The sequence below is a fragment of the Halichoerus grypus genome, chromosome 11 (assembly GCF_964656455.1).
Source record: "Halichoerus grypus chromosome 11, mHalGry1.hap1.1, whole genome shotgun sequence".
Taxonomy (NCBI): Eukaryota; Metazoa; Chordata; class Mammalia; order Carnivora; family Phocidae; genus Halichoerus; species Halichoerus grypus.
In genome coordinates this window covers 64163925-64178522 of record NC_135722.1, presented here as the reverse complement: position 1 = coordinate 64178522, position 14598 = coordinate 64163925, and the positions used below count along the sequence as shown (strand labels likewise).

General features: G+C 40.3%; 1 protein-coding gene across 8 annotated transcripts in view; it reads left to right on the top strand.

Moving 5' to 3' along the window:
* The window catches only part of SYTL2 (synaptotagmin like 2), a 114488-nt gene that overhangs the window by 53241 nt on the left and 46649 nt on the right, over positions 1-14598 (top strand). For 6 of the 8 annotated variants that reach the window (XM_078058640.1, XM_078058645.1, XM_078058644.1 and 3 more), the window contains 2 exons: positions 8367-8518; positions 10339-10471. In XM_078058640.1, the coding sequence (XP_077914766.1) occupies positions 8367-8518; positions 10339-10471 (285 nt within the window). The remainder of the gene's footprint in view (positions 1-8366; positions 8519-10338; positions 10472-14598) is intronic. The other 2 variants (XM_078058646.1, XM_078058641.1) reach the window with 1 other exon arrangement.

Sequence of the window (14598 nt, the reverse complement as noted above, 5' to 3'; positions counted from 1 at the left end):
CTTTGGGAGGAGAAGGCAAAAGCTCCATCAGCAGCCCATAGGAGATTGTTTGCCCTGCGGAAAGCCTTAGGCAATTGGAAACCATTAGAAATGTTTAATAAGAATCATGATCTTCTCTGGTGATTCAAAACCATGTCTTTGTCAAAACCATGTCTGAGTGTCTTTGTCAGGATTTGGTGATGACAGTGTGTGTCCAAGTGTTGTGATTGGGTATGTTTGGGTTGGAGTCACTTCTTCCTAGGTAATTGGGAGAGGAGAGAACGTTCCAGCAAAGAGCTGGACTCTGGGTAAAAAGACACTCCCCAGATACACTTAGGAGAGAGGAAATATACTTGCTAGAATCCCACTCCCAGGTATGCTGATGTGCATCCCTCACACACAGCCCTGCCACCACCTTGGTGTGGCCATCATACATGTTCTCTAGCTAAGACACATAGAGTTGTTACTTTAGGAAGGTGCATATTAACTTGAATGACAATCATGAAACCTCCTTGGATTTCATAGCACATTACCTTCCAAAAGTTCAAAGTCAGCTTAAGGCTTTTATACTCCTTTATTCTGTGACTACGTTCTAGAGTCTGTGATTCTCATTTTATTGACATAGATGGAGAGATGTGGAATTTAAAAGACTTGTCAAGTAGAGGGTTGGCTGGGAAGATGGCAGAGTAGGAGGACCCTAAGCCCACCTTGTCCCATAGATACAACTAGATAACACTCATGTCTGCATAAATAACCCAGAAAACAACATGAAGACTGGCAGAACAAATTCCACAACTAAATGGTGAAGAGGCCACATCAAAAAAGGTAGAAAGGGCGAAGACCTGGTCTGGGAGTGAAGTGGACTGGGGCCGTCTGCCATGCCGAGGGAGCTGGTAACACAGAAAAGGGTGAAAAACAGACTTTCACATGGGGAACCCACAAACTGGAGGATGAATCCCCATAATATTTGCCTTTGAAAGAGGGGCTGAATTTGTGAGTTCTTAAAACCAGTGGGACTTAAAGCCTGGAACTTTAAAAATCAGGGGCTTGGCTCTAGGAGAGCCTGGAGGACATTAGGAAGCTGAGTCCCCACCATTAAAGACATAGCACACAAAGAGCCCAAACATACAGCTAGAACTGGCAGTTTGAAAAATACCAAGGGAAGACAGAAGGGAGTGATTTGCTCATCTCAGAGCATGGCTTGTGGCTCCGAGAGACAACAATCATGGGGCAACCCCTCCAGGAACAAAGGAGCTGGCAGGTGCCATTTCCCTCCCCTGCTCCCCAGCATAAACAACAGCCACCTGCGGGAACCAGCCTGGCTCTGACACTTGCTTACCTAACTTGTTTACACCAAGACACGCTACCCTACACTTTGCTGGATCCTCCCTTTTCAGTCACACTTGCCTTATTCTCAGCACTGTGGGCCCCTCCCCAAGAAGACCAGTGCAAATCTCTCCAACGTCACATCTCCGCACCCAGGCATTGTGTGGGACATCAGTTCCAGCCGCAGTGGGGGCAGGTCTCATTTTGTAAGCAGACCACTACACACTTTGTTAAAATGTGCCCCACTCCTGCTGGGGAGCAAAGACTGCCCATGATAGGCAAAGAGAGCCTCGGCAGACAACTGGAATGAAGGAAAAAGAGGTCAATACTCAATAGCAGAGGATATGAACACCTAGGAGACATTCCCTTTGCCAGGCCCTGGCGAACGGGACATGCACTGCAGGGCACTACAGGACCTTTTCTTCATAAGGCTGCTATTATTAAGAACAAGAGAAGTAGCTGACTTTCTGAACACAGAGAAACCGACACAGAAAGTCAGTCAAAATGAGACAGAGAGATATCTCTCAAATGAAAAAACAGGACCAAACCTCAGCAAGAGACCAACGTGAAATGGGTATAAGTAATACACCTGATGGAGAATTTAAATTAATGATCATAAAGATACTCACTGGACTTGAGAAAAGAGTGGAGAACAGCAGGGACACTCTTAACACAGAGATAAAGAATCAGAGATCAAGAACACAATAAATGAAATTAAAAATACATTTGATGGAATAAATAGCAGGCTAGATGACGCAGAGGAAGGAATTAATGACCTGGTAGACAGAGTAATAGAAAGTCACCAAGCTGAGCAAAGGAGAGGAAAGAAAATTATGCAGATCGAGAATAGTCTTAGGGACCTCAGTGATTCCATCAAGTGTAATAATATTCACATGATAGGGATCTCAGAAGAAGAAGAAGAGAGAGAGAAGGAGGCAGAAAATTTATTTGAAGAAATATCTGAAACTTCCCTAATCTGGGGAAGGAAATAGATATCCAGATCCGGGAGGCACAGAAACCCCCCCAAAAATTTCAACCCAAGGAGGTCCACACCAAGACACATAGTAATTAAAATGGCAAAAAGTAGCAATAAAAAATGTTAAAAACAGCAAGAGAAAAGATGACAGTTACATACCAGGGGAAAGCCCATAAATCTATCAGTGGATTTTTTAGCAGAAACTTTGCAGGCCAGGAGAGAGTGGCAGGATATATTTGAAGTGCTGAAAGGGAAGAATCTGCAGCCAAGAATACTCTATCCAGCAGGGCTGTCATTCAGAATAGAAGGAGAAATAAAGAGTTTCTCAGACAAACAAACTAAAGGAGTTCATGATCATTAAACCAGTCCTGCAAGAAATAGTAAAGGGAGTTCTTTGAGTGGAAAGGAAAGACCATAAGTGAGAGTATGAAAAGTGAAAAACACAAAAGTGGTAAAAATAAATATTTCTGTAAAAATTAGTCAAAGGATTCATAAAAGGATATAAAATATGATACCATATACCTAAAACATGGCAGAGAGAAGAGTAAAGAATGGGTTTAAGCTTAAGTGACCATCAACTTAATATAGACTGCTATATGCAGAAGATGTTATATACAAACTTAACAGTAACCACAAATCAAAAACCAGTAATAGATATGCAACGAATAAAGAGAAAGGAATCCAAGTATATCACTAAGGAAAGCCAACCATGAAAGAGAGCAAGAGAAGGAAGATCAGAGAAAATCTATAGAAACAGCCATAAAACCACTAACAAAAATGGCAATAGATACATACATATCTATCAATAATTACTTTGAATGTAAATGGACTAACCACTCCAATCAGAAAACACAGGGTGACAGAGTGGATAGAAAAACAAGACCCATCTATATGCTACCTACCAGTGACTCATGTCAGACTGAAAGACCTCTGCAGTTTGGAAGTGAGGGGATGGAGAAAACTTTATAATGCAAATCGATGTCAAAAGAAACCCAGGGTACCAATACTTATTTTGGACGAAATAGACTTTAAAGCAAAGACTGTAACAAGAGACAAAGAAGAACACTATATCACAATAAAGGGGACAATCCAACAAGAGGATAACAATTATAGGGGTACCTGGCTGGTTCAGTCAGTGGAGCAAGCAAGTCTTGATCTCAGGGTTGTAAATTTGAGCTCCACATTGGGTGTAGAGGTTACTTAAAAAATAAAATCTTTAAAAAAAGAGGATATAACAATTGTAAATATTTATGCACCCAATATAGGAGCACCCAAATACATAAAGCAGTGGATAACAAACATAAGGGAACTAATCGATAGACACATAATAATGGTAGGGGACTTTAACACCCTACTTACATTGATGGACAGATGATCCAAACAGAAAATCATCAAGGAAACAGTGGCTTTGGATGACACACTGGACCAGATGGATTTAACAGATATATTCAGAACATGCCATCCTAAAACAGTAGAATACACGTTCTTTTCAGGTGCACATGGAACATTCTCCAGAATAGATCACATATTAGGCCACAGAACAAGTTTCAACAGATTTTTAAAAATCAAAGTCTTACCATGCATCTTTTCTGACCACAACACTATGAAACTAGAAATCAACCACAAGAAAAAAATCTGGAAAGAGCACAAATACATGAAAGTTAAATAACATGCTACTTAAAAAATAAATAAATAAATAAATAACATGCCACTATACAATGAATGGGTCAACCAAGGAATCAAAGAAGAAATGAAAAATTACATGGAGACAAATGAAAATGAAAACACAATGGTCTAAAATCTTTGGGATGCAGCAACAGTGGTTCTAAGAGGAAAGTTTATAACAAAACAGGTCTACCTCCAGAAGCAAGAAAAATCTCAAACAACCTAAACTTACACCTAAAGGGGATAGAAAAGAACAAATAAAACCCAAACTCAGCAAGTGGGAGAAAATAATAAAGATTAGAGCAGAAATAAATGACATAGAAACTAAAAAAAACAGATCAATGAAACCAGGTTCTAGTTCTTTGAAAAGATTAAAACAAAATTGACAAACTTCTAGCCAGGCTCATCAAAAAAAAAAAAAAAAAAAAAGGACCCAAATAAACAAAATCACTAATGAAAAAGGAAAAATAACAATCAACACCACAGAAATACAAACAATTGTAACAGAATATTATGAAAACTTGGGGTGCCTGGGTGGCTCCGTCAGTTAAGCACCTGACTCTTGATTTTGGCTCAGGTCATGATCTCAGGGTTGTGAGATTGAGACATGTGTCAGGCTCCACGCTGGGCCTGGAGCCTGCTTAAGATTCTCTCTCTCCCTCTACCCCTGCCCTCTGTTCGCTCATTCTCTTTCTCTCTCTCAAAAAAAAAAAAAAAAAAAAAAAATTCTGAAAACCTATAAGCCAACAAATTGGACAACTTAGAAGAAATGGATAAATTCCTAGAAACATATAACCTACCAAAACTAAAGCAGGAAGAAATAGAAAATTTGAACAGACCAATTACCAGCAGTGAAATTGAATCAGTAATCAAAAACCTCCCAACAAAGAAAAGTCCAGGACCAGATGGCTTCACACGTGAATTCTACCAAACATTTAAAGAAGAGTTAAAGCCTATCCTTCTCAAACTATTCCAAAAAATAGAAGAGGAAGGGAAACTTCCAAATTTATTCTATGAGGCCAGTATCACCCTCATATCAAAACCAGATAAGAACACCACAAAAAGGGGTGCCCAGGTGGCTCAGTCAGTTAAGCGGCTGCCTTCGGCTCAGGTCATGATCTCAGGGTCATGGGATTGAGCCCCGCATCATGCTCCCTGCTCAGTGGAGAGTCTGCTTCTTCCTCTCCCTCTGCCTCTGCCCCCCACTCATGCTCTCTCTTCCTCTCTCAAATAAATAAATAAAATCTTAAAAAAAAAAAAAAGAACACCACAAAAAAGAGAACTACAGGTCATTTTCTCTCTTGAATATAGATGCAAAAATCCTCAACACAATAGTAGCAAACCAAATCCAACAATACATTTAAAAAAATGATACACCATAATCAAGTGGGATTTATTCCTGGGATGCAAGTGTGGTTCACTATTCATAAAACAGTCAACATGATATGTCACATCAATAAGAGAAAGTATAAAAGCCATATAATTTCAATAGATGCAGAAAAAACATTGGACAAAGTATAACATCCATTCATGATAAAAAACTTACTGTAATGTAGAGGGAACATACCTCAACATAATAAAGACCTTATATGAAAAACCCACAGCCAACATCATACTCAATGGTGAAACCTGAGAACTTTTTCCCTAAGGTCAGGAACAAGACAAGCATGTCCATTATTAGCATTTGTTATTTAACATAGTACTGGAAGTCCTAACCACAGCAATTAGACAACATAAAGGCATCCACATTGGTAAGGAGGAAGTAAAACTCTCACTATTTGCAAATGACATGATACTGTATATACAAAACTGCTAGAATTGATAAATGAATTCAGTAAAGTCACAGGATACAAAATCAATGTACAGAAATCTTTTGCATTCCTCTACACTAATAATGAAGCAGCAGAAAGAGAAATTAAGAAAACAGTCCCATTTACAGTTGCACCAAAAACAATAAAATATCTAGGAATAAACTTAACCAAACAAGTGAAAGACCTGTACTCTGAAGACTATAAAACACTGATGAAAGAAATTCAAGACAATTCAAAGAAATGGAAAGACATTCCATGCTCATGGGTTGGAAGAATAAAGATTGTTAAAATGTCTATACTACTCAAAGCAATCTACATATTTAATGTAATCCCTATCAAAATACAACAGCATTTTTCACATAACTAGAACAAACAGTCCTAAAATTTGTATGGAACCACAAAAGGCCTCAACTAGCCAAAGCAATCTTGAAAAACAGAACTGGAGGTATCACAATTCCAGATTTCGAGTTATATTACAAAGCAGTAATAATTTAAACAGTATGATACTGGCATAAAAATAGACACATAGATCAGTGGAATAGAACAGAAATCCAAAAACAAACCCACAGTTATATGGTCAATCTTCAACAAAGGAGGAATGAATATCCAATGGGAAAAAGGCTTTTCAGCAAATGGTGTTGGGAAAACTAGACAACCACATGCAAAGTAATGAAACTGGACCACTTTCTTACACCATACACAAAAATAAACTCAAAGTGGATTAAAAGGCCTAAATGTGAGGCCTGACATCATAAAAATCCTTGAAGAGAGCACAGGCAATAATAACTCTGACATTGGCCATAACAACATTTTTCTAGGTATGTCTCCTGAGACAAAAGAAATAAAAGCAAAAATAAACTGTTGGGACTACATAAAGAAAAAAAAAGTTTCTGCACAGGAAAGAAAACAACGAAATTAAAAGGCAACCTATGAAATGAGAGAAGATATTTCTAAATGACATAAAGCATTAGTATCCAAAATATATAAAGAACTGGTACAACTCAATACCCAAAAAACAAATAATCCAATTAAAAAATGGGCAGAAGACATGAACAGATATTTCTCCGAAGAAGACATCCAGATGGCAACAGACACATGAAAAGATGCTCAACATCACTCATCATCAGGGAAATGCAAATCAAAACTCCAGTGTGATATCACCTCACACCTGTCTGAATGGTGAAAATTGAAACACAAGAAACGTCAAGTATTGGTGAAGATATGGAGAAAAAGGAATCCTCTTGCACTGTTGGTGGGGATGCAACTGGTACAGCCATTGTGGAAAACAGTGTGTAGTTTCCTCAAAACATTAAAAATAGAACTACCCTACAACCTAGTAATTGCATTATCAAGTATTTAGCCAAAAAGTACAAAAACACTAAATCAAAAAGATACATGCATCCCTATGTTTGTTACAGCATTATTTACAATAGCCAAACTATGGAAGCAGCCCCAGTATCCACTGATAGATGAATGAATACAGAAGAAGTGGTAAATATATACAATGGGATATTACTCAGCTATAAAAAAGAATGAAATCTTGCCATTTGCAACCACATACATAGAGCTAGAGAGTATAACGCTAAGCGGGTTAAGTCAGAGAAAAAAAATGCCATGTGATCTCACTCACATGTGGAATTTATGAACAAAAGAAATGAGCAAAGAAAAGAGAAAAATCAAGACATAGACTCTTAAATATAGAGAACAAATTGAGGGTTATCAGAGGGGATGTGGGAGGGATGGGGGAAATAGGGGATGGGGATTAAAGAGTACACTTATCATGATGGAAAAAAAAACACTTGTCAAGTAGAACAATGTTTTTTAAGTGTAAATTAGGGAGATTTTAGGGCTGTATTTGTTTTGTTCTACAGGTGTTAGCTTTTCAGTGAGCACGAATGATTGTGGAACCCTTGAAAGCAGTATTTGCACAATCAGAATTTGCCTCTGCCTCTATTCCCCATCCCCCTACTTCCATAAATTTGAACTTGCCTGCTTCCAGCCCACTTTTTCAGTATTCATTTCCTTGGCATTAAGAACCAGGGACATCATTCACTACCCCCCAACCCAGAAAGTCTCTGATAAATGCATTTCACTGAAACAGAAAGGATTGATGAGCTGATAACTTCTCCACCAGATATTCATTGGGTATTAGGTGCCAGGCATTGGCAAAGGGCATTTTACATGCATTAGCTAATTTAATCCTCAAAGCAATACCATGAAGTAGATTACTATGATGAACCTCTTTTTACAGATAAAGGGACGAAGGCTTAGGGACACTTAATAGACCATCATTCCCTGGGGTATTTACATCTGAACAGTGGACACAGAAGACTGCAGCCAAAAAGTGAATCTGCTCTTGAGAAATTCCAGGCATCATGTGGAGGTCATGGATGAAGTCTTTGATTTTTAAAAAGTGTTAGCCTTGTCTTTCCTGATTATTCAATCAAAGAGGAATATATATATTTCTTGGTCGTCTAGGAGGCTTGTGGGGTCTTCTAAAATATTGAGAGCTTTATTTGTATGTTTACAGATTTCTTTATACACTGTCACAGTGAACTCATTTATTTACTGTGGGCTCTCAGCAAAGTAAAGCTCTTTTCCTTTTGTAGACATTTGCCTGAAAAAATTAAGGATGACCAACAGTTGAAGAATATGAGTGGCCAGTGGTTTTATGAAGCCAAGGCAAAAAGGCACAGAGACAGAATTCATGGTGCAGATATCATCAGAGCATCCATGAGAAAGAAGAAGCTCCAGGTAGCAGGTGAGTTGATTTGGCTAGGACATTTTGAGCCAGCATTTGTTTGGGAAGGCATTGTCAGGAGACCAGAAGGATGTTAGAATCATTACTGGAATCTGCTGAGGGAAGTAATTTAGAGGTGCGCTTTGCATAATGCATAGTCCTCCAGCTCAAAATCTTCTTGTCCTGGATTCAGATGGATGAAGGCAGGGCTAAGGGACTCAGGGTAATCTAGAAAAACATAGGAAGTCCTTTAGATACTGTGTTGAGTTATAGTAGTATAGACAGTTGGGGTTATGAGGCATTTACCCCCTTCATTCCTTTGGCTTTTAACTCTGAAGATTCAGAACCATTTCCTCTGAGTAGGGTGACAGGAAGAGATTAGCTTCCCTTTCAACAACTTTGACATATGGTATGTCTTTAATCAACCAAGTATATCATTTAAGAGACTGTAAAGACAGTACTTTGAGGGCTTCTTTAGAATCCTGTTGGGTTTATTAAATATGTATGATGTGCCTTCTCTTTCACTCTGAGCTAGGCAGTGTAAACTTTTACACCTGAGAACACCCTCTGTCTAGATCTAGCCTGTGCCCAATAAGGAAAATAGCTGTCACCTTTTGAACATTTAATACATGATAGGCATTTGCTCTCTATTATTTCTAACTATAGCAGCGATCTTGTAAGGTAGGTATTCTTATCCCTGTTCTACATATGGGACATGTAAAATTCAGAGAAGTGAAGTTACTTGTCCAAGGTTATATCATTGGCAAATGGCCGACCTGGGATTTCGTTCTTTCTGACTCAGAGCCACACCCCTTGCAAATAAGGGGTAATGTTTAGTGGGTGCCCTGCATTGCTCGCATCCCTCTTGATTTTCAAAACCATCCAGGCCTTCAGAAATCTCGGGAGGTATGGATTAGTATTGTGGATTCTATTTTGCAATTGAAGAAACTAGACTTCTGTGTAAAGAGACCTGTGGGGAATACCACCCTGGAATGTGAGTATTTGGAAATCGGAGCCCTCGTATTGCTTCATCTTAACATCGATGTACAAGCATTCCTAGCACTTACTGGCACTGGGGTCAAAAGCAAGTTTCCTGAACTTTTTGATCCTTGATTTCCAAATCTGTAAACTTGGAAAATAACACCTTCTCACAAGGTAATGCATGCAAAAAACAACACTGTGCCTGGCACTTAGCATAATTACTTAATGCTAATTATTTGAGAGGTGCTGGTAAAGAGCCCTGGGTATTGAGAGGCAAAAAGAAGTTACTTCCTGAAGAGGGAGCATGGAGGTTTTATTGGGGGGCTTTGGCATCTGAGCTGGGTATTGAGGAGTATTGTAGAATTTGGATGTGTAGAGGCTGGGGGAAGGAAGAGGCAGTGGAGAGAAACATTCCAGGCCAGAAGCGTTTGTTCCCCTTTGGATTCCAGAGCCCAGCCTCAAGTCAGGCACATTGTTGATGTTCAGTAAATGCTTGGAAATGATGGTGTCTCTGTCCCATGAAGACTAGCTGCCCTGACCATATGTATTTAGCCCTGACCTCAGTTCAGGGAGATTCACCTAGAGGTGGTCAGAATTTTGCTGGAGTTATCTCTGGAGTTACCTGCACATGTAAAGGTCCACTCATACTCTCAGGAGATTCTGCTTGGGGGAAGGTAACATCAGATATAATTTTGCAGATATAATTCTGACCCTGGGGACTCAGACTCATGAGTGAGTGCCTTGGTGCTCCAGGAAGACCTGAAGTTCAGGTTTGAGCTTCGGTGATAAGAGATGCTAGGAGAGTCATAGGTCACGGAGGTGAGAGATGACCTTCCTGTCTTCACTGTTTCCTCTTTCAGCCGAGCAGAGTAAGGACAGAGCAAATGAGGCAAAGGCAAGTTGGGTGAATAACGTCAACAAAGATGCTTTCCTCCCCCCAGAACTAACTGGTGCTGTGGATGAGCCAGAAGATGTCGCCCCAGCAAGGCCAAGGTAAGACACAGCTCACAAGGACAGTCCCTACATGTGGGATTCATGGCTCGGTGTGCTATGAGCACAAACACCAGACTATTCTCACAGGCACTGTGAAGTACGTATGAGAGAATTCTGGGCCCTGATGTGGACAGAGCCTGAACAGTACTCTTTCCCAGCTTCCAGAATTTCTAATAAATCTGAATGTTAAGTAAAATTAAAATGTTAAGTGGAGATTTCTTCCAGCACCAACAATAGCTGGTTTTTATTTGTATTAATGATTTTACCTTAGAGTAGAATGAAGAGGTACTTCAAAATAAATATAGTCACTTCAGAGAAGAGGTGAATTATGATCAAACTGTCATAATTTGGTGTGATGGAAGAAGCTCAAGCATGGGAACCAGACATGAATTCAAATCTTAAATATGCCATTTATTAGCCATTTGATGATAGCTTCTCTGAGTCTCTTTTCTTAACTATAGATAGGAATGATAATATATACCAGGAAAGGCCATAGTGAGAATTAGTGATAACATATGTAGAATACCTGACACATAGTAGGTGCTTAGTAAATAACTCTTCAGGATGCAGGTTGTCCTCAATATTTCAGTCTTGATTTTGTTGGTATTTTCCATACCTGTTATCATCTCGCCAAAGTGTACATTTGTGTGTCTTTCCTAAGAAGTACCTGATTGTGGAGCTACATTGCCACAGATGTTTAGATGATTTTCTTTTAGGTATTTAAGGATCTTCCCATTGGTGTGCATCCCTTGGAAGTGTAGTTGTTACCCTTTGGTGGGAAGACAGTTGCATTTTATCTGTAGCTCTTCAGTGAAGACAATTCAATTCAATTGAAGACAATTCTCCTATTGGAGAATAGGGCTGAAGTCAACAAATTTGCTGATGATACAGTCACCAAGCCAGGTGTCAAGTCTGAGGCACCTGGGAATCAGGGATGTTTCCAACATAGTTTACAGGTGAGGGAGAGGGTCCATATAGGCATCCATAGGCATTTCAGAGCCAAATATGACTGAAGTTATATCACATGGATAGTGGAATACTGATTCTATTAAGGTACCCATTGTCTATTTCCCTGTTGGAGAGGACTCACTTTGTTTTCCATGGGTGGTAGCCTGGATTGTTTCCCCTCTGGGATGATTTGTAATGTTCTGTTATGTCTGTAGAGGCCATGTTGGCTAGAAAAGTAAGTAGCCACTAATTGATTTTGTGACCTTGCACTAGAAGTGACTTAACTTCTTGGGTCTTTGCTTCCTCAACTGTAAAATGGGATGATAAGGATTTGCCAGCAGGATTATTGAGAATTTAATTAGCTAGTAAATGTAGAATTCTTAACATGGTCCATAGCACATAGTAGGCATTCAGTGAATGGAAGTATGGGCTCTCAAAGAGGGTGAGAGCCTACCCCTACCACCTCCCCTGGGTGACTTCCCATTCACCAGCACACCCCCTAATGGGATAAAAGATATCCTTCAATAGGGAAAGAGGAGACCTGAAGTATTAGAAACTCCAGGAGTGAGAACACAGTCATTTAGAATCACCATCAAGAAGCTGACAGCAGCTCCTAAGAGCCAGTTTGATAGGGGACAGGGACACCAGAACACTGCCTGACTAGGGGAGGTGGGTACAAGTCCCACAGAAGGGGAAAGGAGATTTGGGGTGTCAGAAGCCATCTTAGCTCACTGCACAGTTTTGTCTGGGTCAGACTTCTTGTCTGTCTCCCAAGAACTCATTTCATTTCAAAGGGTTTGGGGGACAGAGACACCACTGCCTTCCTAGCCCAGCTCATTTTCTTTATGACCTCAGGCAGGCTGGTGGGTGTATCTCCCCTCTTCCTCAATTTGAGGTTGCTAATACAGCTTCAACAATTCATGTCTCCATTATTTCCTTCACTCCTTATGTGACCTCAGATGAGTCTTTCTGGTCTCATCTATAAATCAGAGCAGAGCTGCCCCACCAGGATATTATGAGATTAAATGAAATGAGATGTGGGAACCATTTAGCATTTCACAGGAAGAAAGAAAATTGGCAATTTCCAGTGGCTTTATAATTATGTTATTATAACATAGATGAGGTACAGTCGAGAAGGCAAGAATAAAAATGTTAGATGCATCTAGTCTGCTTCACTCATTACGTGACCTGGGTGGTACTCATCCAGAACTGTGGAAGGGGCTGATGTATACTTCCTCCTTCCCATGTCAGAAACTACTACTTGACTCAGTATCAGGTTCTTGCGGTGTTTCTCACTTATACTTTAACCTTTGGGAACTGGGTGTGTTAAGTGTATTTTGGGGCCTGTGCTTTTAGAGGAATTGAACTTCAATAGAATGACTCAGTACCTGTCAATATTTTCTTAGGCAGGAGTCAGGTGTCTGGGAGTGTTGTGAAGCAACAGTGACTAGATATTGCAATTTCTGAAGAAGTTTTTCTTTCTTTCTTTTTTTAATTTAAATTCAATTAGCCAATATATAGTACATCATTAGTTTCAGATGTAGTGTTCAATAATTCATCAGTTGCGTATAACACCCAGTGCTCATTATATCACGTGCCCTCTTTAATGCCTATCACCCAGTTACCCCATCCCCCCACCGACCTCCCCTCCAGCAACCCCCAGTTTGTTCCCCATAGTTAAGAGTCTCTCATGGTTTTTCTCCCTCTCTGATGACTTCGCATTCAGTTTTTCCTCCCCTCCTTTTATGATCTTCTGCACTGGAACTGGAGAGTATTATGCTAGGTGAAATAAGTCAATCGGAGAAAGAAAATTATCATATGGTTTCACTCATATGTGGAGTATATGAAGGAGTTTTTCTGATAGGCTCTGTGGCAAGATTCCTTCTTTCTATGGGCACAATTCTGTTTGGTCCTGCCTGGGAAGAACTGAAATGCTATGGGTGCCCGGCATGAGCTCAACCACCATCCTGTACCTGTGTTCTTTCACAACTCATCTTTGTTGGGACACCTGGGTGGCTCAGTTGGTTAAGCATCTGCCTTTGGCTCGGGTCATGATCCCAGGGTCCTGCGATCGAGTCCCACATCGGGCTCCTTGCTCAGAGGGGAGCCTGCTTCTCCCTCTGCCTGCCACTCCCCCAGCTTGTGCACTCTCTCTCTTTGACAAATAAATAAAATCTTAAAAAAAAACAAAAACAACAACTCATCTTTGTTTGCACCTGTCATGTGAGGAAGCAAAGTGAGGTTTGACAAACAAAGGAGCAGAGAGTGAGGTTTTCTTTAGAGTAGCAAAGGGAAAACTCCAAATGCTCACAGTTCCAGTGCTGGTTGCTGAATTTTAACTGGGCAGTATTGGCACAAACTGTGGTAAAAGACTAGTGTTTTGGTTTCCTAAACAATGTGTATTTCTAGTCATCACAGATTGGTACCTTTTATAAAATATAACAAAGATGAAATACAGAAAACAACAAAGGCATGCAAAATATGAACCCTTGATCATGTGCTGGGATGTCTCAGCAAATTGCTATAAATGATTCTAAATGCATGCTTTCAATTTCTGTATTTAGCTCACTGTGAACCAGTAACAAGCAATTCTCAGACTGGTGCTGGTCCATGAACCACACCTTGTAGCACATCATGTCCTTTCCATAATAATCCATAGAGCATGGCTGAGCCAAGGTGGGGAGTATACAATAAAGATGTGAGAAGCTTTTCCCATTGGGGTCAGGACCCTGCCCATAAAGGAGGTATAACATGTCTTGACTATAGAGGTGGACTTGCTCTGGGATGAGAAGACCTTCCTTTGTTACTTGAGAACACGTGTTCTGTGAAACAAGGTTAGGTGCCCTGGGCAACACTGAGAGGTCTAGTAGCCTCTCTATTGACAGGGCCTTGGATGTCCCCACTGTTGGTGCTTCTTTGGTCTGAAGGAACCTGAAAGTGGACTGGCCTTGTAGTTTCTGTCTCTCTCTCTCTAACTTCTTCCCTGAAGACTGCCTCTCTGAGGACTGGTCCCTGTGGTAGCTTATATTGTTTTAGCTCTGTGGTGTCACACGGGGCCAGTACTCTAAAAAGAGATAGTTTCTCAAGTGTGTTCCAAGCTTCCCAAGTCTTTCCTCCTTCTGGTTCCTCTTCCCATGCCCTTCCCCCTCCCATATCCCTCAGTTGCCTGGTAGCCTCTC